The sequence below is a fragment of the Phoca vitulina genome, unplaced genomic scaffold, assembly GCF_004348235.1.
Source record: "Phoca vitulina isolate PV1807 unplaced genomic scaffold, GSC_HSeal_1.0 scaffold56, whole genome shotgun sequence".
Lineage (NCBI taxonomy): Eukaryota > Metazoa > Chordata > Mammalia > Carnivora > Phocidae > Phoca > Phoca vitulina.
Genome location: NW_022589759.1, coordinates 161,553 through 188,255, shown reverse-complemented (window position 1 = coordinate 188,255; position 26,703 = coordinate 161,553). Strand labels below are relative to the sequence as shown.

The 26,703-nt window shown below is 52.2% G+C and overlaps 1 protein-coding gene and 1 long non-coding RNA gene across 4 annotated transcripts in view; one reads left to right on the top strand and one right to left on the bottom strand.

Annotated features, from left to right (window-relative positions):
• SPIRE2 (spire type actin nucleation factor 2) overlaps positions 1-25,689 on the top strand; it is a 35,438-nt gene extending 9,749 nt beyond the window's left edge. For 2 of the 3 annotated variants that reach the window (XM_032389736.1, XM_032389738.1), the window contains exons 2-15: positions 2,755-2,798; positions 6,613-6,969; positions 9,959-10,039; positions 10,162-10,326; positions 11,539-11,625; positions 11,882-12,005; positions 12,114-12,283; positions 12,947-13,136; positions 14,688-14,809; positions 17,583-17,717; positions 17,847-17,914; positions 22,061-22,088; positions 23,382-23,497; positions 23,801-25,689. In XM_032389736.1, coding sequence (XP_032245627.1) covers positions 2,755-2,798; positions 6,613-6,969; positions 9,959-10,039; positions 10,162-10,326; positions 11,539-11,625; positions 11,882-12,005; positions 12,114-12,283; positions 12,947-13,136; positions 14,688-14,809; positions 17,583-17,717; positions 17,847-17,914; positions 22,061-22,088; positions 23,382-23,497; positions 23,801-24,023 — 1,910 coding nt within the window. In that variant the 3' untranslated portion in view covers positions 24,024-25,689. Of the gene's footprint in view, positions 1-2,754; positions 2,799-6,612; positions 6,970-9,958; positions 10,040-10,161; positions 10,327-11,538; positions 11,626-11,881; positions 12,006-12,113; positions 12,284-12,946; positions 13,137-14,687; positions 14,810-17,582; positions 17,718-17,846; positions 17,963-22,060; positions 22,089-23,381; positions 23,498-23,800 lie in introns of those variants that run through there. The other variant, XR_004297648.1, reaches the window with a different exon arrangement.
• LOC116622948 lies at positions 15,399-17,648 on the bottom strand. Its single transcript, XR_004297649.1, has 2 exons — positions 17,561-17,648; positions 15,399-15,623 (listed from the first exon to the last, which is right to left on the bottom strand). It is a non-coding gene; the product is annotated as an uncharacterized LOC116622948 (long non-coding RNA).
• Positions 25,690-26,703: the final 1,014 nt, after the last annotated feature.

Here is a 26,703-nt window from a genome sequence, read left to right as displayed (position 1 = left end):
GCACTGAGTGGGGGCCCCGCAAGGGCCTCGGTCTGTCCACCCCGCTGTTGAGCCACACGGGTGTTCCTGAGAACTCAGCCTGAGATGCAGAAAGGCAGGAGCCCTGGGGCTCAAGCCAGGACCCCACCCTTTGTGGTCTGCATTCCTTGTTGGTAATTAAGAACCTGGGGGAGCCTAGGGTAGCCAGTGCCCCCCACATGTGCGTGGTCTCCTTCTGGGGGGCTGAAGAGGGGACTCCTTGGCTCTTCCATGGCCATTCTCTGTCCTGACCCCCAAGCCTAAAGAGAGTCACAGTGCCCATGGTCTGAGCGTGGTCGGGAGGTCCTGGTGGCCCCATTGCCGTCGTCATCATGGTGATCACGGCTGTCCACATCCTCACAGGATACCGTGCCCTAAGAAGTGTCTGCATCCGCTCCCTCACTTGTCCTTTGAGGTGGTTAGCTTAGGCGGGCATAATCTCCATCTGTGGGTGAGGAAAGGAGGCCAGAGACGCAAGACCCTCAAGGTCATGACCACAGGCAGGTAGGGATCTGAACTACACTCCTCCTTCTCTGTGCTCCCCACCCAGGCACAGAGGGGTGAGGCTGTCCGAGAGCTCTCCGCCTACCACCCTCCCCACCTGCTGGGCAGGGAGAAGCACTTCCTGCGGGAGCTCCGGCCTGCAAGGTCCTCCAGATCGTCTTTGATCTTTTACTACCAGGACACAGGATGATTTCCAAGGAAACTTCCTAGCATCTTGATTTCTCATTTGTTATCTTATGCACAAGACATCATGGTGACTTTTCTTTCCCAGTACATCCTGGCGAGGATGTTCTTCCTTGCAGGCAGAGAGAAGCCCCCCGTGGAGGGGCAGCATCCCGGAGACCGGGTGTCCTGGTTGCAGCCCCACCTCAATGTGACCTGATGGCCTAGTGAGAATGCTTCTGTCCGAGCTGCCTCCATCCGCTTCTGTCTGGGTCTCTCTGCTTTCGCTCCAAGACAGTTTTTTAAGTACACAGAAGGTAGTTTGCACAATGCTCTGGGACACCCCGCCCCTAAAGTAACCCAAGCAGGTTACTGTAGCTGCAGGAAGTTAAGCTGGGAGGCTCTGGGTGGGTCAGCGGGCTTGCTGGGGGCCCCGGCTCCGTCACTGATGGGCTGGGTGGTTTTGTGTTATTTTCTCCACCTGCCAGAGCCTCAGTTTCCTTGTCTGCAAAGAGGGAGTCATCAGTAACCACTTGCATGAGGTGATTGTAGGTTGAACCCATAATAAGTCATTTGTTAGTTTTGTAGCAAAGAGCTGGGCACAGTTTCTGCCCACAAGGGGCAGCTTGCTCCTCAAAACCCAAAGACTCCCCAAGCCCTTGCAACTTAAAATACAGTTAGATTAATGAACACTTATTTTTGTTAACATATGGACTATTTAAACCAGGGACATAGGCATTAACATGATTCCAGCCAGCAGGCTTTGCCCTGACCAGAGCACTGCACGGTGCTCAGTCGATAAAGGGCACTGCAGGCTGGCTTCTCGGTCCTCAGGATAACTCAGGACACTGGCCGCTTCCAGGGAGCACCTTTGTTGTGAGTCTGGTTTCTTCTTCCCGTTGCCTCGATCCATCCACTGCAAACTTTGATTGAACACGGGCCACAGGCTACCACTTGCTGCCCCCTTTCAGCTTCACTGATGTTGGGAGTGGATTCTTTACCATTATTTTAATGGATCAGCCCAACACAAACGCCCTTTATCTTTGGCAATCTCCCTAGCTCTTAATGGCATTTTGGAAATATTTGCAGAGTTAGCAGGTTCACTTAGCAGAGATGTCATGTTTTATGTTTTTTTTATACCCTACCTCATTCCAAAAAGAAGTTAAGGCAAGTCAAGTTCACCCCCTAGCAGAGGTCCTAGCTGCATGCTTAATTCAAGGAAGGGTTAGCAATAGTGGGTTTTCTGTGTCTCCTGCAGCCTGGCAGCTTGGCAGACCTGGGGGGTGGTGTGGGGAGCAGCTGGAGCAGATTCTAGGGTCCCCTGGCCTGGCCCCACCTGGCACCACCACTTACTAGCTGTGATACCTGTTTCTTCGTCTGTGAAATGGGTAGCAAAACCACCTACCTTCTGGGTTGTATATGGGTTACAACGAGTGAGCACTTATAAACATGTTAATTCAGTGCCATGTTTACTAACAAACATAATAAAATACCTCGTACCTAATTTAGCACCTGGGCTTCAACCCAGAGACTCTGATTCTCTGATGGAGGCTCTGGCAGTCTGGGGGCAGATGTCCGAATTTACAGGTGGTGGCCAGATGCTGACTTACCCAGCTCAGCTCTTGGGAACTCCAGAGCAGAATCTGTGGTTGCCTTTGAGCCTGGGTTTCTCATTTGACTCTGCTGTGATTTGGGGGCACATGGCTTCAGGCTGTGAATTATAGACCATGAGGGCTTTCCTGCAGACAAGACTTAGCTGACCTGCTCGCTCCTTATTCCCTCTTTACTCTAGCACTAACCATGCTTCCCCAGGGGACCCCCCGAGTGGTCACTTTGGGGTGTGACTGCTGTGTGGGGTGTGGGCAGGGGCTGCGTCAGTCTCCTGGCAATGCACCTGGATGTCCATCCAAGTGACTGGCAGGTCGACCTGTCTAAGCTTTCTGGTGTTCCACTGGAGCCTTTGGGGGATACACTGTGTGTTCCTGGGAGGGGAGGTAGGTGGGTGGCCCTATTTGCCAGGGCCTGGGGCTGCTGAGGTATGTCTTGACTGCCTGTTATCTCCTCTTACAGAGTCCACAACGATGGTGTTGTCACCAACCAGCTCAGAAGCCCAGGTACCTTTAAAATAATTTTTAAGTTTACTTGATACACATTAAAACTAGTATGTGTCATGTCATGTCAATTAAGAAGCATATAAAGTTACACCATTGTTTCCACGAGTTAGGACACAGATAACACAGTCAAAGGGCTTAGTTGAAAGGACGTGATGAAGAGAGTGGGCAGGTGAGGACAGAGAGCCCACCGGGGTGTGCAGAACCTGGCAGGCCTTGGAGAGCTGAAGGCGGGGGCGGGGGGGTGCGATGGTTCCCCACCTCCTTCTCCTCTGCCGCCCCCAAGCTCCTGGTGTTGCCTCCCACTGACCAGAGGGAGGGAGCAAAGGTGACATGGTCTGTGGGGTTGGCCCCCCTGGGCGCAGAGCGTCAGTCAGGGAGTGGGGCTGACGGGCAAACAGGAGAGCCAGCCGGTGACCGATGTCCACGAGCCCCCACGTCACCCGCAATTCAAATCTCACCAGTAGGACCTGTGTCTCCCTGTCCCATCCCTCTGCCCCCGGGAATTTGTCCTGAATTTAGTGTTTATCATTCCACTGCCTTTAAGAAAGCTTTATGCAAATACGTATTTACTTATTACACAGCGTTATGCCGAGGGTAGTGGGCAGAAAGCTTTATGCAAATACGTATTTACTTATTACGCAGCGTTATGCCGAGGGTAGTGGGCAGAAAGCTTTATGCACATACGTATTTACTTATTACGCAGCGTTATGCCGAGGGTAGTGGGCTGGTCACAGGCCGTAGTGTCTGTTGTGGAGAATTAAAAAACAATAATACAATCATCCCACAGTTTTTCTGCGTTTTCTTATTACCACGTGCCGGCAGTTCTCGCTAATGTCAGTGATAAGGTGCCCTTCCCAGCAGCACCTGCCTACGACTGTGCACAGCTGGGTGCTGGTCCTGTTGCCATATATCGGTTTCCGTAATTTGCTTTGGGGGAAAAAAGAACAGTCTTGTTTTCAAGACTCATTTCCATTGCTGGCAGAGTATTCTGGATACTTTGTTTACCCAAAGCCCAGGAACGTTCCCCTGCCTTTCAGACAGTGAGTCTGAAGAGTCCCCAAGTGAACGTGCGTCCACCACCTACCATTCCAAAGGAGGCCTGTTAGCAATTCTGAAAGTATTTATAAGGAGCTTTGTTTGTGGGGGTCCAATCTGGACTCTTGTGCCCAGAGCCCCACGCCAGGAACTGTGGTAGGAGGCCACTTGTCGTGCTAACCCGGATTCTTGCTACCGGCCCCTCGCTGACCGCGTCCTGCAGTCTCAGCCCCTTCTCCCGGAGGCCCTTCAGCTAGCAGCCTGACCCCCAAGCTGGGCTACTGTGAGCCTGTTCAGTTCCCGAAACGCTGTGGGCAGGTAGGGCTGGAGGTTCTGAGACTCTGGCTGGCTGCCCAGATTTTTCCTGATGGGAAAGCAAGGGCTCTTTGCCTTTCAGGGAGTTTCCAATGTCTGGGCTGGTGCACAGAGAAGCTTTTAACCGAGCAGCCATCAGATAAGAGGCTCCTGTTGGAGTTAACCCTTTCACCAATGCGGTGCTAGCTTAGGCAGCTACCAGGAGTGAGAGGGAGAGGCGTGGGTGGGTTGGGGTGCCGCTCTGTGATGTGCAGGCCTTCTGGGCCCCTTTGTCTGCCCTGCCCCATGCGGCAGAGTGGTCTCCATGGAGAGACCAGGGCAGAGTGCCCCTGAGTCAGCAGTGGCTGTGGACTAGAGAGTGGGCACGAGCCTCTCCTACCATCTCCTTCCTGGCATCTGCCTCTGGGCCACGGAAGAATCAGTGGGAATTTGTGTGGACCGTGGTTCTTGCCAGCCCAGTAGTCCTGATGGGGATCCCACTGCCACAGGGGACTCCACCTGGCCCTGGCCCTGTGCCCTCTGACTCATGATTCGGGGTTGTGACCCTTGCCTGCCTAAAGCAGAGATAAGACCGCCTCCAAGGGTAGACTGGGGTTGTGTTGACTCCAGGCTGGAACTTCGCTCTGTTAGAGCCTTGCCCTTTTTACCAGGCCCACCCCTCTCCCCACGCTGGCCCCCTCCAGGCTCAGGGTGTGTTGTAAGGCGTTTCTGCAGGATAGAGAAGGCTGTCTTGCGCCTGTCCCCTGCCCAGCACTGACTTTCTCTGTATCCTCCTTCAGCTCTGCTCAGGCTAGTCCCCCTGGGCTGCCGCTGTAGGAAATGAGGGGAGAGACCAGGGGCTTGCCCCATCCCCCAGGCTAGGCGGACTTGGGGGTGGAAGGTGAGGGTGTGGCTCCATCCTCCACGAAGTGGCCTCCCACCTCGGCACACGGCTTAGAGCACAGGCTGCGGGCGGACCCAGGTCCCGAGTCGGCCCTGCCGGCTGGCAGCTGTGGTCTGGTGACCTTCGGCTTTGCCTCCTCCTCTGCCTGGAAACCAGAGGTCAGCCCTGGGGTTGAGCAGTCCTGCAGTTACTGGCAAAGGGCTCAGAGCAGTTGATGACGTGAGAAGAGCTACTGTCATTTTGTATCGTTGGCATAAAGGGGGAAATGTCAAAATATGGAAGCCGAGCAAGCTGGAAGCAGAGTCCATGTGGTTGTCCTTACCCCTCTGCTCCCTGCACGAGGCTCTTCCCTGACCTTTTCAGGACCGCATTCCTGCGAGCAGGGCACGTCAGATGCCGATGGCACTTAACCAGATACACGAGCGGAGCGGCGGTATTTCGCAGACGTCCTCTGGAGAATGCGGGCTCTCCAGTTGTTAATGGCAGTCCATGAAAATAGGGTTTTCTGCCAACTAAAGTTGAGAAATGCTGAGTTAAGAGGTCTCTCTATTGCAAAACTCGGATTTTTAATAAGCTAATACGCTTTTAAAAGAAGTACTCATGGAGAATTTCAAGCATAGGTAAAGTAAATGACAGCATTGTAGGCCCCGTGCCTGGCTGGGCTCCAACAGCCGCTGTGACCCTGGGGACCCCACCCGCTCCCCGCCCCCACTCAGGTGCCACTCCTTTTTCTTTTTCAGGTTAAATTTACATATGTTGAAATTTACATGGAGTTTAAAATATTTTTAAGGGAGAGGATGTCATTTCTTAGGAGTTCAGGCGTCTGCACTCTATCCTATGTAGTTAACGATTGCAGCATGCTAGTCTTTCTCCTCTGATTTAAAATACGCTCTTACATGACATTAAAAGCTAACGTTTAATTCGGTTGTCTGTCTTTTTAAATCACATTTATTGGGATATGCTTTATATTCAGTGAGCTCCTGTGCTCCTTCCAATCTCTGCCTCAGCCCCCGGCTTTTACCCGCTGACCTTCTTTTTATGGCTGTAGATTAGCTTTGTCTTGCCGAGAGTTTTGGATAAACAGAAACATGCACTTTGGCTTCGTTGCTCTGTGTTCACTGTGTGTGTAAGAGGAGTGCATGAGTTTGACCCTTTGCCCTGCTGCCTGGTATCCTACGGTAAGGATGGGTCACCTTTGTTTATCATCTACCAGTTGAAGACATTTGGACATTCCAGGTTTGGGCACTATGGGCATTCCAGGTCAAGTCCTGTGCGGTTGTATGTCTTTCTTTTTTGTTGGTTAGATACTCGGGAGAGGAGTTGCCCTCTCTTCACGTGGTGAAAGCACGTTTGACCATAAGAACTTGCCAGACTGTTTTCCACGGTGGCCGTGCTGTTTGGAAAGCATCTTGTCCGTTCCGTGACATGTTTGGTTGGCTCACAATATACACCCTCTGGATGGGCAGCTTGCTCTCATCTCGGGGAGGTTGTCTGTAATTCATGGGGCGGCTGTTCCTCTGCTGGCTGGGTCCTTTGCAGGTTGCCCCCTCTCCCCATGATACTCTGGGCCCTGTCCTGCAGATGGTGCAGTCCCTGGGCTTTGCCATTTACCGCGCGCTGGACTGGGGTCTAGACGACAGCGAGGAGAGAGAGCTCAGCCCGCAGCTGGAGCGGCTCATCGACCTCATGGCCAACAATGACTGTGAGGACAGCAGCTGTGGGGCTGCCGATGAGGGCTATGGGGGCCCGGAGGAGGAAGAGGAGGCCGAGGGCGGCCCCCGCGCTGTGCGCACCTTTGCCCAGGCCATGCGGCTCTGCGCGGCCCGCCTCACCGACCCCCGGGGCGCGCAGGCCCACTACCAGGCCGTGTGCCGGGCGCTCTTCGTGGAGACACTGGAGCTGCGGGCCTTCCTCGTCAGGGTCCGTGAGGCCAAGGAGGTGAGCAGGGGAGGACGTGGAGGGGGCTTCCTGGAAGCCCAGGAAGGGAGGGGTGGGCCGGGGCGGAGCGGGGCACGAGGGGGTGGTATGCCCAGGTGGGCATGAGCAAGTGGGAGGGATCACAGGGGAATGGGAAGAGGCCCCCAAGATACCTTCCTGGCCGTCTCTCCTGCCCCGTACCTCCCACCGCCCCATGCGTTGGTCCCTCTGTCTCTCCAATAGGAAGTGGAAATCCTCAGCTCAGGACTCTGAATGGCCTACCTTGCTGTCTGCACTCAGGGCAGCTCCGTCTCAGATGCTTTGCCGGTTTTCCCTTGACCCTAAGCTGGATTTTGCACAGGAAGGAGCTACGGTTCAGAGACATTAAGTAACCCTCTCTCAGCCTCTTGGCCCCAGGACCTCCTTCCTGTAGCCTCCCAGATCCTCATGTTTATGTGTCCAGCGAGGCCTGGCTGTCCTCTCCCCGTGCTGGTTCCTTCTGGAAACCACTTGCTGTAGTTCCGTGCACGCGTGTACTCACTGTGCTTGGACTTTTGGGGAGGTAGGAAATTCAGTGCTGGTGGCCCTCCACCACTCTTTTTACAGCTAAGCAAATAGAGGCTCTGAAAGCTGTCGCTTGCCCCAAGTCAGAGCTAGTCCAGGCAGAGCTGGGGTCTCCCCGGGTGGTCCCAGAATTACTAGCTATCTTCCTTCAACTCTCCCATCTCCTCCCTTGGAGGGAACTGGCACACTTCCTTGAAGCAGGGGTCTGGGCACAGGGACTCCTGCCTCCCATCAGCAGTCACAGATGAGAGAATGCAGACTTCATAGAGGGCAGGGGAATTTGCTCCACCCACTCTTGCTTAAATGGCAGAAGGTGTTGTTTGGAATGGACTGATGCTCATCCCTGGACCAGCTTCCCTGAACTCGTGGGCCTGAGGAGATTCTCAGGATTGCTCTGATTGACGGGGCCGGGGTCCCAGCTCAGGGCAAGTCGGCGACACTGCCTGAGCCGCTGGGCCCTTACCTGCAGCCCAGCTGATAGCCCAAGGGTGGGTGGTTCCTCTGCCCACTCCCTGTCCCCCTGCGCCCCCAAACCCCACTCCTCCTTGACATCTTAGAGATGTTCTTCTAATGTTCTAATTGGTGGATGGTCTTAATGCTTCTGTTTTTCTTGCTCTGAAGTCATCTGTTCTGTTGCTAAGATCAGTTCCTTATGCGGACAATGGAAGCGCTTTCTTTAGCAGGAGCAAACAACTCTAGACTTCCAAGTAATTGACCCAAGAGACGTTCAGGGAATTGGTAGTGACGGGGAGAAAGAAGAGTGTCTGTTGGTGGGACACATCTGGGCTGGCATTTTAGGAAGAAACACCCTGTTCAGGGACAGGTATAGAAAGTCCAGGAGGGATGGGAGACCCACCCTTCATGCCCTTTGCCCACAGAAACTGCCAGATCACACACAGGTCTATTTTCAGAATCAGCCAGATCACACACCATGTGCTACTCTGAGACTTGACAGCATTTTCTAGAGCGTCCCAAAGCAGTTTAGCAGGTAGTTTGGGATGAAAGCCAGGGTAACCGGTTCTGTCTTAGTGGGTGGGGCGGGGGCAGTGAGGTGGGAGCTGTGTGCTAAAGGTTCGATGCTTCTCCAGGGTAGGAGAGTTGGTGGGAACAGAGTCTCCAGCTGCTGCCAAGATCCAGCACAATGAAGGCAGTTAATCTAGCAGCTTCTTCCCAAATTCTCAGCAAAGAACAGTACCTAACAATCCTTCATGTTCTTCTTTGGCCCTCACCGTGATGGTGGCATTTTCTCTACTTGATAAAATACGAACCTGTGTCTCTTTCCCAGGACTTGCTGAGTAACTCCTCCTCTTACCCATCTGTCTACTCATCCATTCTCCTATCCACCCATCCATCCACCATTCCTCCATCCACCCATCCATCCATCCACCCATGCATCCACCCAACCATCCACCCACCCATCCATCCATCCACCATTCCTCCATCCATCCACCCATCCATCCATCCATCCACCATTCCTCCATCCATCCACCCATCCATCCACCATTCCTCCATCCACCCATCCATCCACCCATCTACCATTCCTCCATCCACCCATCCATCCACCATTCCTCCATCCACCCATCCATCCACCATTCCTCCATCCACCCATCCATCCACCCACCCATCCACCCATCTACCATTCCTCCATCCACCCATCCATCCACCATTCCTCCATCCACCCATCCATCCACCATTCCTCCATCCACCCATCCATCCACCATTCCTCCATCCACTCACCCACCCACCCATGCATCCGTCCATTTATTCATTTATCCAACCACTGTTTACGACCTAGCATCTGTAATGTTGTGCTACGAACCAGGAATACTAAGGTCAGAAAACAGAAACATAAATGTGGTTCTGGCCTCTGGAGCCAGTGGTCCAGACAACACTCAAAGAAGCAGATAACCATAAAACTCCAGTGGGGATCATGTGTCAAGAAGCAGCCATGGGTTTTCCAAGAGCAGGGTGTGCATGTTGCCTGGGCAAAGAGGCTAAGGTGTTCCTGAGGAAGCGCCCTGAGAGCTAGATCTGAAGGAAGACTGGGAGCTCTTCACAGATGACAGAAAGCAGGGTTTCCCCTGCATCTGCTCCCTCTGAAGGACACATTGCTCTCTGGGCCGTGTGGATCAGCCAAGAGAAGAGAGAGAACCAGAAGTTCTATGTGGGTGCTAGGTGGGTGTTATGTTCTCACTTCTGCCCTTGCCCAGGAGGAGCTTCCAGAGATAGCTGATGGGACACCAAGTGTCCCACGTGGTTCCACAGCTAATGGCTTTGTTTCTCTCAATCTTTCTGAACCCAAAGCCTTGGCCAAAAATGCCCACTCATCCCTTTTTTAGCTGGTGGAATACTAGCCCATGTGTTAAGGGACTGTCCCCAGATGGACAGACTGGTAGGGCCCATATCCCCATGACGACCACTCTTTCACCTTCTCCTGGACTAACAGATGCTGCAGAAGCTTCGGGAGGATGAGCTGCAGGCAGAGAAGCCCCTGGCAGAGCTTGACAACCTGGGACACACGGACTGGGTAAGCTATGGCTCTCCTCCAGCCCTGGGACACAGGGCTCAGCCCCCCCACCTGGGGTCTGTGCCAGGCCTCTGGGAGCCCCGCTGGGTCTAAGGGCCATTTTCGTCTTCTCGGGGGCCCAGGCCCGACTCTGGGTGCAACTCATGAGGGAGCTCCGCCATGGAGTGAAGCTCAAGAAGGTGCAGGAGCAGGAATTCAACCCCTTGCCCACTGAGTTCCAGCTCACCCCCTTCGAGATGCTGATGCAGGACATCCGCGCCAGAAACTACAAACTACGCAAGGTCATGGTGAGCTGGTGGGGGAGAGGAGCCTACCCCCGAGCCTTCTGCCCACCGGTGGCTCTGGAGCCCCTGCTCTGTGTGCTGGCTCCTGAGCTGGGTATTCAGATGTGCATGGGCAGATGTGGCCCTGACTCACCTGGCTCACACCTGACACGGTGTGACGTCGGGGACACGGTGTGACAGGGTGTGATGTCGGGGACGCGGTCTGATATCAGGGACCCGGTGTGACACAGTGTGACATCTGGGACATGGTGTGACAAGGACAGGGACACAGCGTGACGTCAGGGACACGGCGTGATGGGGATATGGTCTGATGGGGACACGGTGCAACAAGGACAGGGACACAGTGTGACAAGGACAGGGACACAGCATGACGTCAGGGACACTGTGACATCAGGGACACGGTGTGACGTCGGGGACACTGTGACAAGGACAGGGACACTGTGACATCGGGGACACTGACACAGTGTGACATCGGGGACATGGTATAACGGTGTGATGTCAGGGACACGGTGTGACAAGGACAGGGACACAGCATGATGTCAGGCACGGTGTGACAAGGACAGGAACACAGTGTGACATCAGGGACACAGTGGGGCATGGGGTGATGGGGACACAGTGTGACATTGGGGACACGGTGTGACACGATGTCATGCCAGGGACATGGAGTGACAGGACAGGGACACAGTGTGATGCCAGGGACACGGTGGGACACAATGTGACGTCGGGGACACGGCGTGATGTTGGGGACATGGCATGACATCGGGGACACAGCATGATGGGGACACAGTGACAAGGACAGGGACACAGTGTGACATTAGGGACACGGTGGGACACAGTGGGATGTTGGGGACACAGTGTGACAAGGACAGGAAGAAGGGACGAGTGGAGGATTCTGGAGGACCAGCAGCAGCAGCTGAGATGATGGGATTGTCCCATTTTATGCTCACATAACTCTTGCTGTGTTCTGGCTTTACTCTGCAAATTTTAAATGTGGAGTTCATTTCATTCTTAGGACAGCTGGGTGACAGGGGTGCCCCTGACCTTCATTCCCACATGAAGAATCTGAGATGTAGGGAAGTTAGTGGTGGTCCCAGCGGCAGCCCTTGTGCCCGCCATGCAGCCCATGAGGGGAAGGGTGGCGTGAGGACCAGGTCCTGCTCAGGGCTGAGTGAGTCCTCCCACAGCCCAGCTCCTGTGTGCGTACCAACCCCACAGGTCGATGGAGACATCCCTCCCCGGGTGAAGAAGGATGCCCATGAACTCATCCTAGACTTCATCCGCTCCCGGCCTCCACTGAAACAGGTACCAGCTGTGCGGGGCTTCCCCCCCTTGGCCTTCCCTCCTCAAGGGCAGAATGGCACCTCCACTGAGGGAGGGCGCTGAGAGGTTGATTCTGAGATGGACCTGCCCCGGGAGCACACAGGGCACCTCCCGTCTGCCCCCTGCTGTGCCGGCTCCTGATAGGCCTGGCTGTGTCACCAGGGTTCCTCCCCACTCCAGTATGTCTGTGTCACAGCCCCACTGCCTTTCCTTCCTGGAGCTGCCATACTCCCCCCAGGTCTCAGAGAGAAGGCTTCGCCCCTTACCGCAAAAGCAGAGAACCCTGCACGAGAAGATCCTGGAGGAGATCAAGCAGGAGCGGAGGCTGCGCCCGGTGGGGGGCGAGCACTGGGGTGGCCGGGGTGAGCATGGGACACCCCCCTTCCCACCTTCCCTCCTTCCCTTCTCCCTCCTCCTCTGTCCCCACCCCCTCACTCTCCTGTCCTGCCCCACCTCCCCACCTCCACCAGGGTTTGGCTCTCTGCCCTGCATTCTCAATGCCTGTTCAGGGGACACCAAATCCACTTCTTGCATCAACCTGTCCATCACGGATGCCGGGAACAACACGCAGCGCCCACGGCCCCGGGTCCTGCTCAAGGCACCCACCTTGGCTGAGATGGAGGAGATGAACACATCTGAGGTCAGAGCCCACCAGGGAGGAGGAGAAGGGGCAAGTGAGAAAGGCTGAGCAAAGCCAGCATGTAGCTTTCAGCTGAGGGCGTCACTGCTCAGGGCTGAGGGCAACACTCTTCTTTGGAGCTGGTGTCCTGCTGTGGGGTTGGGTCTGCTCTGAGAGCAAATATGGTGGGACTTGGGAGCACTTCCCCATCTTGGTGGCTCACACTGGTGACTGAACAGTGGCCTTGGGCCACCTCTTCCCATAGCACAAAAGGGCTGGAATGTACGTACTCCATCATCTTGGGGCTGGGAAGCTAAGCAGCCTCCCGGCTGATGTGAAAAGCCAGTGTGTCTCACTGTGACACTGAGTGGGACACTCGATGGGGACATCATGTCCTCACTGCCCTCTGAGCCCAAGGAAACCAGGGGTGGTAGCGATCTCAGTGGGCTGCCCCAGACACCAGACCAATCATCTCCAGGACTTCCCACAGGCCTCAGGGAAGGGTTTGTTTTTTTGAGACACTTATTTCCACTGTATAGAGGATAGTGAGGCTGGGCAGTAAGCAGAGGTGACCCTGGGTGGCCTTAGTGGGCCCAGCAGCGGTCCCCTGCCAGTCCAGGGACAGGCAGGAGGTGCTGGTGTTGGTGGGCAGAGTGGTCAGGGCTGAGTCTGCTGTGTCCACAGGAGGAAGAGTCTCCATGTGGGGAGGTGACACTGAAGCGGGACCGCTCTTTCTCAGAGCATGACCTGATCCAGCTCCGGAGTGAAGTGGCCTCTAGCCTGCAGCCAGCCACTCAGCCCCAAGGAGGGTTGGAATCATCCCGGCCCCGTGCAGGCAGCATGCACACTTGGAGGCCAAGCGCCCAGGAGCAAGGCAAGTGGGGACTCTCACCCCCTTCTCCCTTGACACTGTCCTGTGGGCATCATGTCCTGCCTTGGGTCCTGCTGTCGTCCTGAGCAGGCAGCACTCAGAGGCCACAGGGAGCTCCTATCTGTAAGAAGGTGTTTAAAGTTCAAGCCCAGACTTACCTCATTGCCTCAGGCAGGCATTCTCCACTTTTTTAACTTGAAAACTTTCTTATAAAATTAGTAATCCACATTTTTTGTAAAACACTTTTTAAAAACTTTAAAACATTCCATGATTCTAATATCTAGAGATAGTTACTATTAATATATTGGTGTATGAAAAGAAAACTGGATGGATGGAGGATGAATAGACAGATGATGGATGTATATGGATGGATGATGGATGGATAAATGACAGATAATGGAAGGATAGATGGATGATGCATGATTGGATGGATGATGATGGATGGATAGATGGATTATGGGTAGATAGATGGGTGGATGGATGACATGGATAATGGATGATGATGGATGGATGACGGATCGAAGATGGATAGAGGGATGATAGAAGGATGGATGGATTATGGGCAGATGGGTGGATAATTGATGGATGGATGATAGAAGGATAGATGGAAACATGGATGATGGATGGGTGATGGATGGATAATGGGAGGATGATGGATGGATAATGGGTGGGTGGATAGATGATCGGCAGATGGATGGATGGATGATGGATGGATAGGCAGGTGGATAGACAAATGGATGGATGGATAGATGACTGACAGATCTTTCTAGTCTTTTTTTTTTCTGTCAATGAAAAGGTGTCTGCAATGAACCAGATGGGCCATGCAGCACACACCACTCTAGAACCTGACTTATCGTCACCTCCTTTCCCTGTTGTTCAGCAGAGAGGTCAAAACAATCCTACTGGCCACACAGGAATAGTTAGTCCCACTCTTGTAAGGGCTGTGCTCCCCAAAGTGCTGACAGGACATGGGGTTGTCCCCTCCGCCTCACCCACTGCTTCTAGCAGACATGGCCAGGCCGCCTTCTCTGCTCTCCAGGTTACCTTGAACCACCCTCTTGCTCTCTTGCCACTCTCAGGGTGGTGCCATTTGGTAGCTGATTCGCTTCCTGGAGTGAAGAGGTCCAGGCCAGGCCAATTCCATACCTCACCATCTCCCCACAACTATCCTCAAGTCTCAGGGACCCCGTGGTGGAGGTGAATCTGCCTTTCTCCTCCATCCCTGTCTGCGTTTAGAGCAGTGAGCAGCACTAATGGGGGAGGCAGGCTTCCTGCAGGACTCATGCTACCTGCTTTCCCTGTTGGCTGCCATGGGACTCCTAACGTTGGATCGTTTACAGGGATCGGATATGGGGCCCCTATAGGGGTCCCTTGGGCCTGCTGCACTAACGTGCCCCCGGCGTGGTTCACATACCCTCTCTGTGTCCTTGTGCTTGATGACGCCCCCCAAGACCCCTACTGCCAGGCCAGCTGTCTCCCTCACCCCCGGGCACAGCCCTCCCACACCAGTTTCTGCCAGGTTGTCCGGACAGGGCTTCTGTGCTCTTACTCCAGGTCCCTTCCCGGTGAGCGTCCAGGCCCAGCCTGACCCCAGCTCCCTACCACACAGTGACCTGGGCTCAGCAGAGGACCAGCCAGAGGCTTCTGCAGCCCCAGACACCCATCACCTGTGGCTGGTGAGTGACAGAGGCCTAGTTGTCCACAGTAAGTGGGTGCCATCTCTTGGGCCCTTAGCCTCACGTCTCCGCAGGACAAGGCCCAGCAGGAGGGGGGCCCCCCCCGCTCCTTCGAGGGTGTTGCTAGGTCTGCTCTGGAGCCGCCACATCTGGTTTCTGCTGCCACCTTCTGGGCACGGCAGCCCCCTGGCCAGAACAAGACCTTCCTAAGGGGACAGGGGACATCTGAAGTTCTTACTTCCATCTTGGTGAGGGTTAAGACAGGGGAGAAACTGGAGCCCTGTGCCTGAAGGCAGTGAGATGTGACAGCATTTTATAGGGTCAAAACTTTTACTCTGCCACTACACCCCTTACCCCCGCACCTGGGCTTCCTCAGCCTTAGTGTAGGATTTTATCAAAGGGATTACAGTGGTGAAGAGCCCGCATGTCAAGGGTGTTGTCATCACCCTTTCCTTGAAGTTTTGTCAAGAGGCTCACATGAGAACATATGTTAACTTTGAAAAGTGCCATATAAACGTAAGGTAGTATTACTACTGATACTCCCCAACTAAGTCCTGTGTTACCGCTGCATTAAAAATTACCCCAAAACTTTAAAGTGTAAACAACAAACTTTTATTATCTCACAGTGTCCGAGGTCAGGAATCCAGAAGTGGCTCAGCTGGGCAGCCTGGCTCAGGCCTCCCTGGAGGTTGCACTGGAATGTGGCTCCTCACGTGGCTGTGGGTGGGAGGCCTTGGGGCCTCCACATGCGGCCCTCTCCCCAGGGCTGGGTGTCCTCAGGACAGGGTGGTGGGCTTCCCCCAGCGCTCATGGTCTGAGAGAGACACCAAGGCAGAAGCCAGCGTCAGAAGTCACTCCTTGTTATTTCCACCCTAATCTCGTCATTACAAGTGGGTCACTAAGTACGTTCTCAGGGGAGGAGAATTAAGACCCCCGCCCTTTTTTTTGGGGGGGGTGAAGAACCAGAACCAAGTTTTTTACTTATTCATTTCTTGCATTTGAAGTATTCCTCGATGGCATCCTTGGCAGGATCTTTCCCGTAGTCCTTAACCACCACACAACTGCAACCAAGCCCTTGACGGGGTTTTCTTCTCTGTCGGTTTTACAGAGCCCGTCCCTTCCCCTCGTTTCTCCTTGTCATCAACCTTAATTAGGTTGACTTGGTGCTCAGCACAAAGCACTCCACCAGCTTGACACGCACAGGCTCATCACAGTTGGTGCAAACGCACAGAGATGGGTTTGGCACTTGTCTAAGGCGTTGCAGCTTTGTGAATCCCACGTGCTAGGCCGTCGTGGATGAGGCGGGCCCAGCCCCTCCTGTGAAGCCGTATTAATGTCCGTACACCAGCAGCAGGGCCTGCCTCGGCCACGGCGGTGGGATACGGGTGCAATGGAGTCTTGAGTGCATGCGAGCCCCCACGCAACTCGGGCGGCCGGCAGAGAGGAAGGCTTGCTTCTTGAAGGGATGTCAATTAATTGGAGGACATGTATATATTCTTTTTTTTTTTTAAGTAGGCTCCACGCCCAGCGTGGGGCTTGAACTCACAACCCTGAGATTGAGACCTGACCTGAGATCAAGAGTCAGACACTTAACCGACGGAGCCACCCAGGCGCCTCGATATATTCTTTTAATCAATTAATTTTGGGGGGGACATATCTTAAAATGACAAATCCCCTAAGTGTATTCTTCTTAGCACAGCTCTCGAGAGTGCTTTCTGAGAGGTTTGCCTATCAAACATCACATAACCTCAGCGACTGTCTGCCCTGACGTGAGACTTCTTGGCCATGTGTACAGTTAGTGTAACGTGTAAGGGTCACAGGTTAGGGTTCAGGCTGTTGGAAACAAAGGTCAGAAGCCAAAGGACCTGATGCTTCAGGCTGGAATGAGAACACAGTCTCTCAGACTCTCCCGACAACTACCCTAACTAGGATAATCCCCTGGCAATCTGAAACAAAAAGCAGTATCCCGACTCCCACCTTTGCGGCACCGTCGCGGGCTGGTGCCCCCCATGATGACTCATCTTAGTAGCTAAATGTTAAATTTGGGGTGCCAGGCATTGCGCTAAGGGCTGTATGTGTTCTCTCAGTGGAACTGGAATGCAGCCCCACTTGACAGAGAGGCCCCGAGGCTTTGAGAGGTCGAGCTCTACAGTGACCTCCCGGGAGGGAGGGCTGAACAAGGCACACTCACCATGGTGGCCCAAAGCGGTAGGCGATGTGGCAGGTAGGACACACGCCACCCACAGACGGGCCGACTCAGAGCCCTGCTGGTTGGCGAGCACTGAGCTGGGCAGCATGCAGGAGGTGCCCAGGGCCTTCTGCTGCTGGCGAGGAGAGCGCCCTGTGGTGAAGAGTTCCCGGAGGAGAAGGGGTGGGCCTGGGGACCCTGGCTGGTTTTGATTGGCTGTGGTGTGTGTTTGCAGGTGGGGAACAAGGTGGGAGGCAGACATTTCAGGTCTGGAGAGCACTGTGAACACAGGTGGGGATGGCTAAAGGCGATGTGGTCAAGAGTGGGCTGGGGGCGGGGCCAGGTCATAGGAAACCTTGCTTGCGGTTGCACGACCCCATCAGAGAAGTCCTGAGTAGCATGTGTGGCTCCCAGGGGTAGATGAGCTAAGAATGGGGTGTTTTAGGAAGTTGCTAGGCTTGGGTAGGCTGAGGCCACAAAGATTCCAGAGTCCTTAGAGAAGAGAGGACCTTGTGGACAGGATCCTGAAAGGCCTCATTCCCGAAGACCTGAGGAGCACTCACCCCTTGCCCCTTTTGTCCCCAGGAGTTCAGCCACCCTGTGGAGAGCCTCGCTCTGACTGTGGAGGAGGTGATGGACGTGCGCCGTGTGCTGGTGAAGGCCGAGATGGAGAAATTCCTGCAGAACAAGGAGCTCGTCAGCAGTCTAAGGAAGGGGAAGGTGAGGTGGCCTGCACCCAGCTGCTCCCTCGTCAGGCAGGAGCCCTGGGTGGAGGGCAGGCCAGGCAGCCTGAACCCTGGGCTGCTTCCTCACCAGGCAGGACTAACTAATCTGGGCCTTTTCTTACAGATTTGTTGCTGCTGCCGAACCAAGTTCTCGCTATTCTCCTGGCCACCCACCTGTCTCTTTTGCAAGAGGTGAGCCTCTGTAAGCACCCTGGCTGTGAATTAACATGGGAGGAGGAGGTAAGCGTCTCTAAGCCAGCACTGTCCAGTAGAACTTCCTGTGATTGTGGGGATGTTCTATCATGCATCGTGGGCTAGTGCAACCATGGAACAAAATGTTTAATTTATTTTAATAGCTAAGGGGCTCCCACCTTCAGGCAAGGTGGGATAATAGGGATTAGAACGGGCACCTTCCACCTGAAACAACCAAAAAAACCCATAAAAAACAAGGAACAGGAAACAGTGGATTTCAAGATACTGGATATCAGGTAACCACAGGAAACAGGCTGAGCCCTACAACTGCCTCAACTGGAGTTTCTAGGTCACTTGGCTCCTCAAGTGGAGGAGGTAAAGCTGAACCCAGAGAGACCAAGGCAGCTAGAGGTCTTAGTGCAGATTTCCAGCAGGGAGAGAGCTGTCCACAGGGTGAGATCCTCCTGGAGTATTCAGCAGGGTACTTATCAGCACATATAAGCAAGGAAATCACTGAAGGCTGGGGAAGAAGCATCCCGTAGCAAGGACTGGCAAAATCTAAATCTGGCCTACTACCTGTTTTGTAAATAAAATTTTATTGGAACAAAGCCACATCCTTTGTTTATTCATTTAGCCACATCTAAAATGTTTACTATCTGACCCTTTACAGAAAAAGTATACTGACCCTGTGCTAAAGCTTGAAAGGAATAGTGTCTGTTCCCACCAACCATGGTGGAAATGTTGTAACTCATGAGCCACTGAGTGGGATACAGAGGAAGGTCTTGTCCCACTAGTGGCGAAAAAGTACCCCTAGACTGAGCATTGTTCCAGACCTAAAAATTAAAAAAAAAGCAAGACCTAAAAGGACTAAACCATTCCCAAGTATCTTAAATGCTTCCCAGAACAAAGCTCAAGAATAGGAAGAGAAAAATATCTAGCACCCAGCAAGATAAAAATGTCTAGCATCTAATCAAAGGTATCAGGCATGTCAAGAAGCAGGAAAGCAGGGGCGCCTGGGTGGCTCAGTCATTAAGCATCTGCCTTCGGCTCAGGTCACGGTCCCAGGGTCCTGGGATCGAGCCCCGCATCGGGCTCCCTGCTCGGCGGGGAGCTTGCCTCTCCCTCTCCCACTCCCCCTGCTTGTGTTCCCTCTCTCGCTGTGTCTCTGTGTCAAAAAATGGATGAAATCTTAAAAAAAAAAAAAAAAAAAAGGAAGCAGGAAAACATGACCCATGATAGAAAAATCAAAGTCCTCAGAACTGACACAGATGTTAGAATTAGTAGATAAGTACATTAAAAGTTTTGAACTGTATTTCATATGTTCAAAAAGTTACAAGCATGAAAAATTTGAAGAAGACACAAAGTTCTAGACATAAAAACCAGAATGTTTGGATGAATGTTCCCAATTACACCAGATAAAAGTAACAGTAGATTCAACATTCAGAAGAATGTGCAGAAGAAAAAATTAATGAACTCAAAAGAGAAAACAATAGTAGAAACTAAAATGAAAACACTGAGAGAAATAATAATTTTAAAAAACGAAAATGGTGCCAGTGAGCTGTGGGATAACGTTAAGAAGTCTAATGTAGATGTAATTAAAGTCCCCAAAGGAAAAGGGGGGGGCAGAAAAAGCATTTGAAGAAATAATAGCTAAAAGCGTTTTCCAAATTTGATGAAAAATATAAACTCACAAGAAACTCAACCCTAAGCACAAGGAACATGAAAAAAATTGCAACCAAGGCACATATTAACCAAATTGATCAAAACTGTAATAGGGAGAAATTCTTTTTTTTTTAAAGATTTTATTTATTTTAGTAGAGCAGGGGAGGAGCAGAGGGAGAGGGATAAGCAGACTCCATGCTGAGCGCGGAACATGATGTGGGCTGAGGCGAAATCAAGGGTCGATGCTTAACCAACTGAGCCACCCAGGTGCCCTAAGAGAAATTCTTAAGATCAGCCAGCAAATAAAGACGTGTAGAGAGGACAGACAAGGGTGGTTGCAGGCTTCTCAGTGAAATAACGTGAGCAACAGGACAGTAAAAGAGCATTTCTTTTTTTTTTTTTTTTTTTAAGATTTTATTTATTTATTAGAGAGAGAGAGAATGAGCAGGGGGAGGGGCAGAGGGAGAGGGAGAAGCAGGCTTCCCGCTGAGCAGGGAGCCCGATGCGGGGCTCGATCCCAGAGTTCTGGGATCATGACCTGAGCCAAAGGCAGATGCTTAACTGACTGAGCCACCCAGGTGCCCCTAAAAGAGCATTTCTGAAGGACTGAAAAACTGTCCACCTAGAATCCTATACCCAGCAACACTATGCTTCAAAAACAAAGACAAAAGGTAAAAACATCTCCAGAAATACAAAAACCAAAAGAATTCTTCAGCAGTAGGCCCACTAAAACAAATGTTCAGTGAGGTCCTTCACATACAAGGAAAATGGCACCAGATGGCACTCTGCATCCACACAGGTGGAGAGCACCACAAGTGCCAACTGGTAAGAGAACACAGAAGTTGATTTTCTTGTAACTCTTTACAAGGTGAATCAAGATCCAGCACCCAACAGGGTGAAATGCAGTGTCCCGTCTCAATGATTACCAGGCATGCCAAAAAATTAACAGCAATGTATTATGGGATTTATAATATATCTCTAAGTAAAAAATACCATAACAATGGCATTAATGCCAAGGAGGGGATCAGAAGAAGGATGCTATTGGGGGTATTTTATACTCTACATGAAGTGGTAAAATATTACTTGACGGTAGACTGTGGTAAGTTACAGAAGTATAGTAGAAGTCTGAAAGCAACCACTAAAGTAAGAAAGCAGAGAAAGAGCATGGAATCATAAAAAGTAATCAATTAGTAAAAAGGAAAAGGGGACAAAGAACAAATAGGGCAAAAAGAAAACAAACAGCAAGATGACAGTCCTAAACCCCACTGTGTCATAGTTACCTTAATTGTAAAATGTCTACACAACAGAGTAAAGAAAGCAAGACCATCTGCTGCCTGCAAGACATGTACTTTACCTAAAAAGACACAGACTGGTTAGAAGGAGAGTGGAGAAAGATAGACCATGCCAATACTAGTCAAAAGAAAGATGATGTATTAATTTCAATGTAGATTGCAAAAAACATTACCAGAGATAAAGGTGTTCCTGTCATAATGATAAGGAGGGAAAATAACTATTGTAAACACTTGACATACTAACAACAGAGCTCAAAAATATGTGGAGTAAAAATCTGATAAAGTTGCAAGGAAAAATAGATAAATCCATACTTCTAATTAGAAGTTCAACAGCCTTCTCTCAACAATTGATAAAGCTTGCAGATAGAAAAATACTATGGATATTGAAGACTTGAACACTACCAACCGATTTGATCAGACATTCATAGCACAGTCCACCCAACCACAGCAGAATGTACTCCTTCTCAAGTGCACACGGACCATTTACCAAAATAGACCGTATTCTGGGTCATAAAACAGGTCTCAAAAATGTAGGATTCAAGTCATGGAAAGTACGTTCCCTGACCACAGTGAAACAAGATAAAATTAACCCAGAGGTTTCTAGATGGCAAACCAATTATAAGATGTCCATGCAAGAGGACACCGTACCTTCTTTTAAAGAATAAATTTGGACAATTTGTCCCCTGATGTATCTTTACAGAATAGTATGCATAATACCCCATTTATTTTTATTTTACGTTTAAATGTGTATCTTTGTCAATCGCACTTGGATCTGGAGAAGGAAACCTGTCAGCAGGATTGCCTCTGAGGACTCCTGGGTCTCCATTACAGTCCTCTCTCTCTTGGGGTTTTTCCAAGAAGGCATTCATTTTTGAAATCAGGAATGGGGAATAAAAAGATGTTCATCGCTGCTTAAAACTGAGCCGCTCAACTATGGCCCCTCTGGCTTGGAGGGGCTTGTCGTGGGAGTGTCGGGCACATGAAGAATCCCCAGACCAAACCATCCAGAGAAAGAGCTGTGAGTGGCAGAAATATTTTGGATGTACAGCTAATTAAGAAGAAGAGCAAGATTTGGGGATAAAATAAGCGAAATACTGAATAACTGGGGGTCAGGCAGGGGGCAGGGCAGCTGACTGGCGGGAACGGTTTCTCTGTGGCCTCTTCACAGCTGACCCTCCTCTTTCCCTTCCAGGGCTGTCTGCACTTCCTGCAGCATAAAGGTGAGGAGTGTCTGGGGTCTGCGCAAGGCCCCAGGTGTGTGAGGTGTCCTGTGGCTGACGTGGCTTGAGCCACAGTGGGGGGGTGCACAGAGGCTCTACTGTCCCCTATGAGCTGGTCACACATGGACCAGCTTGTCCATCTCCTTCCTCCTCACAAAACCCATCCCTACACTTTCCAAGACTGTGTAGTTTTTATTTTTATTATTATTTTTTTGAGTGGGAGGAGGGGCAGAGGGAGAGAGGATCTTTTAATTAATTTTTTATTGTTATGTTAATCACCATACATTACATCATTAGTTTTAGAGGGAGAGAGGATCTTAAGCGACTCCCCGCTGAGCACGGAGAAAGGCGTGGGGCTTGATCTCACGACCCTGAGACTATGACCTGACCCAAAATCAAGAGTCGGACCCTTAACCGACTGAGCCACCCAGGCGCCCCAAGACTGTGTAGTTTTTAAAGACATGTAGGTGGTCTTTTAAAAAAAAAAAAATTTTTTTTTTTAAAGATTTTATTTATTTGAGAGAGAGACAGTGAGAGAGAGCGAGCACAAGAGAGGGTAGGGTCAGAGGGAGCAGCAGACTGCCCTCTGAGCAGGGAGCCCGATGCAGGGCTCTATCCCAGGACCCTGGGATCATGACCTGAGCCGAAGGCAGGACGTTTAACCACTGAGCCACCCAGGTGCCCCCCCAAAAATGTTTTTTGACATTCCACATTAGCAGGCTGGTGCCAAGAAAAACCCTTCACTTCCCCTCTGAAGGTCCTCCCTTCTGACACTACAACTGCCTTGAATGTTTTTGGACAGGTTCTTCATAGCAGTCTTGGGGGGGGTCTTTGTATCTGCAGATGTCCAGACACAGAGGGTGGTCACATTTAGAACTATGTCATCCTGGTACACCCCAGCCTAGAAACAAGGGCCTCTGGGAAAGGGGTTTTACCACCACGATTTTCAAACCCTCCGTTTTCTGCCATTTCACCGCGGAGAGACCGCCACCTAGTCAACATTGAGAATTTCCTGCATGCACGGGGTGTGCCAGGTGGTATACGGTACAAGTGTCTGTCTAGGGGAGTGCAGGCTGTGGTTGGGTGTGGGTACCAAGCAAGGGGCCCATGCCTTCAGATGGCAGGCATGGAGTGGGGGTCCAGAGAGCACACATAGGGCAAAGGATGACCTCTAGACACTCCCAGAGCGTCACACAGGCCGAGAGCTGGTGGCTGTCCGTGGGGGTGGGGGTGTGTGTGCACGCGCCTGTCTCCGGGGGGCGCCTGGCCCACCTCTCCGTCTGTGTGTTGTAGATGAAGATGCCTTCTAAGAAGTTTGCGCACATTCCCGTCTACACGCTGGGCTTTGAGAGTCCTCGGAGGGTGTCAACTACCAGAACTACACCGACCCAGAGAAGAGACGCCTTCCAGTGTGTTCCTTTGCCCTTTGCTGGTATCACTGTGGTGGTCAGGCCCTGACAGTAATAAAGGAGCTGGGGGGGTGGTTTGCTAGGACACTCCCAGGACAAGGAGATCCAAGGCAGCTGTCTAGTAAGAGACTTCTCAGAGGGTCTGGGAGCTGGAAACGGAGCTGGTGGGCAGATCCCAGGACTCCAGCTACCTCTTGAGGAAAAGCTTTTGCTGGGGGGAGGGGATGGGAGGGTTATGGCGGGTGGGCTGTGGCTATGGAGGAACCGGGGAGAGACTTCCCTGACGGCTCTGTCCTGCTCCAGATCCCTGCAGGGGCCCCAGTGGCAGAGTGTGGAGGAGGCATTCCCGCACATCTACACCCACGGCTGTGTCCTCAGGGATGTGTGCAGCGACTGCACCAGCTTCGTGGCGGACGTGGTGCGCTCTAGCCGCAGGAGCGTGGATGCCCTCCACACCACACCTCGCCGTACCCGCCAAACCCAGTCCCTCTACATCCCTAACACCGGGACTCTCAACTTCAAGTGACGGCTCTCAGCCTTCCTGGGCCACCTAGCCAGAGGCTTTTCAAGGTGGCCAGGCCTCTGGAGAGGAGCCAGGCTAGTCCTGCCCCCTGGCTAAGAAACTCCCCATCCTGGGGCACAGCTGCTGGCCTGCCCTCCTGAGTGTGCATGTACATATATACATATATAGATACATTTATATGATATATACACACAGCCTATATATTTATATACATGTTTCTTGGCCCCAGAGTTTATCTGGGGTCAGGCTCACTGCAGGACCCTCCCCGGGGGAGGCCGTTTGCTTTTGGGAGTCCTTGGCTGGGGGTAGGGGATGGCACTGGAGTAGGTTTTCTCACTCAGGAATAAGGGCAGGTTGGAGATACAACAGTGGATTCCAGATGATAGGGCTTTGGGAAGACCCCCACCCCCATGTTGGTTCTCTTCTCCATCCCGAGGATGAGAACACAGCAGCTTCCCCTCCCTGGGTAGATGTCCAGGCTGGGACAGGTTGCTTTGGTCCCCAGGTAGACAGGAGCATTCTGAACGGAACCTGGCCTGCAGAGGCAGCCGGGAAGACCAGGAGTGGGCAGATACTTTCCTAGCAGCATCATGCCCAATTGGAAGGTTCAAGGCCAAGGTCCCTCCTTGCCCCCTGCCCAGCTTCCATGCCCCAGCCATCCTCACAGTCTCAGAGGTCCAGAGATGGTGCTGGTTCCAGGGCCCTGGTGATGCTGGTGATCCTGGTGCAGGGAGGAACTCTGTAAATTTGTACACACAGCTGCTCTTGGCCTAATAAAGGTGGTCTCACAGTCTTTTGTCTGGGGTGTAGGCTGAGGACTATTGAGCCACAGTGGTGGGCACATTCTCTGAGGGCAGAAGCTGGGCTTTTAGGGGCTACCTGCCCTCTGGTGCACATTCAGGATGCCCACCATGAGATGTAGGTGCTCAGGCCCACTCCTATCCATGATGCCCAACTTCATGATCTGGCCATCTTGGTCCCATGGCCAGCAGGGCTGCATGTGGCTCAGCCTGATGCTTATAAACTGCCGGCCTCATCCCCAGATCCCTACTCCTGTTCTCTGGGCAGATGATTCCCTTAGGGTTTGCAGGGTGGGGGCAGCTCCACCTGCTCTTCAGGAGAATGGCTGGAGAAGCACCTATGTGCTCCGCCTGCCACATGCATCTGGGACGTGGGTGTCAACCCACCTTACAGGTAAGGAAACCAAGGCTCAAGAGGGGAAGCAATTAGGCCAAAGAAACACAGCTCACCTGGGACCTCAACCCAGGCCTATCAGATGCCAGGCTCTAATTGCCTGTCACATGGACGGGGGCCCAGAGGAGGCCCCAAGGGTCAGGACTTGTAACACAGGGGCCTGCAGGAGAGGGTACTTCATCAGTTGGCGTCCATGACATTCAATTACACTAAATTACAACAGCCAATAAAAACACCAGCTTCCAACACTTCTGGGCACTTTATGGGCAGGGAGTATTATTATTCCCATTTAAAAATGAGAAAGCAAAGGGGTTCCTGGGTGGCTCAGTCGCTTAAGTGTCCAACCCTTGATGTCGGCTCAGATCATGATCGCAGGGTCATGAGATCGAGCCCCTCGTTGGTCTCCCCCCTTGGACATGGAGCCTTCTGCCCCCCTCTCCCTCTCTTAAAAAAAAAAAAAAAGAAAAATGAGAAGCAGATACAGAAAGGATAAAGATTTGCTCCTAGTCACACAGCCAGCAATGGGAAAGCTAATATTTGTGCAGCAACCTCCATGGGCAGCTGCTCCTGGGAGGTGAGCGTTGTTGTCATTGTTTTAATTACACAGGTGAGGAAGTGGGCCAGGGAATAGGTTCAGGCCCACGTTCCTAATAGTGGGAAACCAGGGTTCTACTCCACACAGGAATACTTGGAAATAAAAATAACCCATGTTGGGACAGCTAGGCTGAGCTGCAAGGGGCCCACATAAATCTTGAAGGTGAAGTCGGAAGGGTGTTTCCACGTTCTTGCGGAGCTCGCCTCCCGCTGACCCCAGGTACTGAAAGCCGTGCAGTCACCCCATTGAATCAAGTCCTATCTCTACCTCACCTAAGTTAGATTGTGACCAACGGAGCTTTCTCTAGAGCTGTTTACAACCAAACTCCTTACTGAGGGCCATGCCTTCGGTGGTACAGGGAGAGATTTCATGATCGGGTTGGGCCTGATATTACATCTCTCAGCGGCACATGGCTGCTCTCCTGTGGAAGCACAAAGGAGGGAGCAGCTCCAGGCTGAGACTCCCCAAGTTTTCATCCACAGTGGAGGGAAGAAACCTGCATAAATTGGTCACATTGCTTCAGGGGTGACACAAAATCTATTTAACTAGCCTGGCCTTGGACAATAGCATGGACAAGAGAGTGGTGTCCTGGAGGTTCCCCTGGGGGCTGAGCATAGCCCTTTAATAACAGGATTACGGCAAGTAGGGAGGGTAAATTCTAGGGGACTCCAGGGGAGTGGCTGGAGCAGGTGGTGCACGTCCGGGACTAGAGACAGCAGCTAATGGACTAGAGACAGCCAACGTGAAGTACTGCAAGATCCTGACGACCAGTACAGGCCGACCAGCCACGCACACGTGAGTGCACACACCCTCTCCCTCTGTGTGTCTCTGGAGACCCAATTCCCAATCTGAGAGAGGAACATTCAGACTTAAGAGGAAGGCAGGATGGGGTGG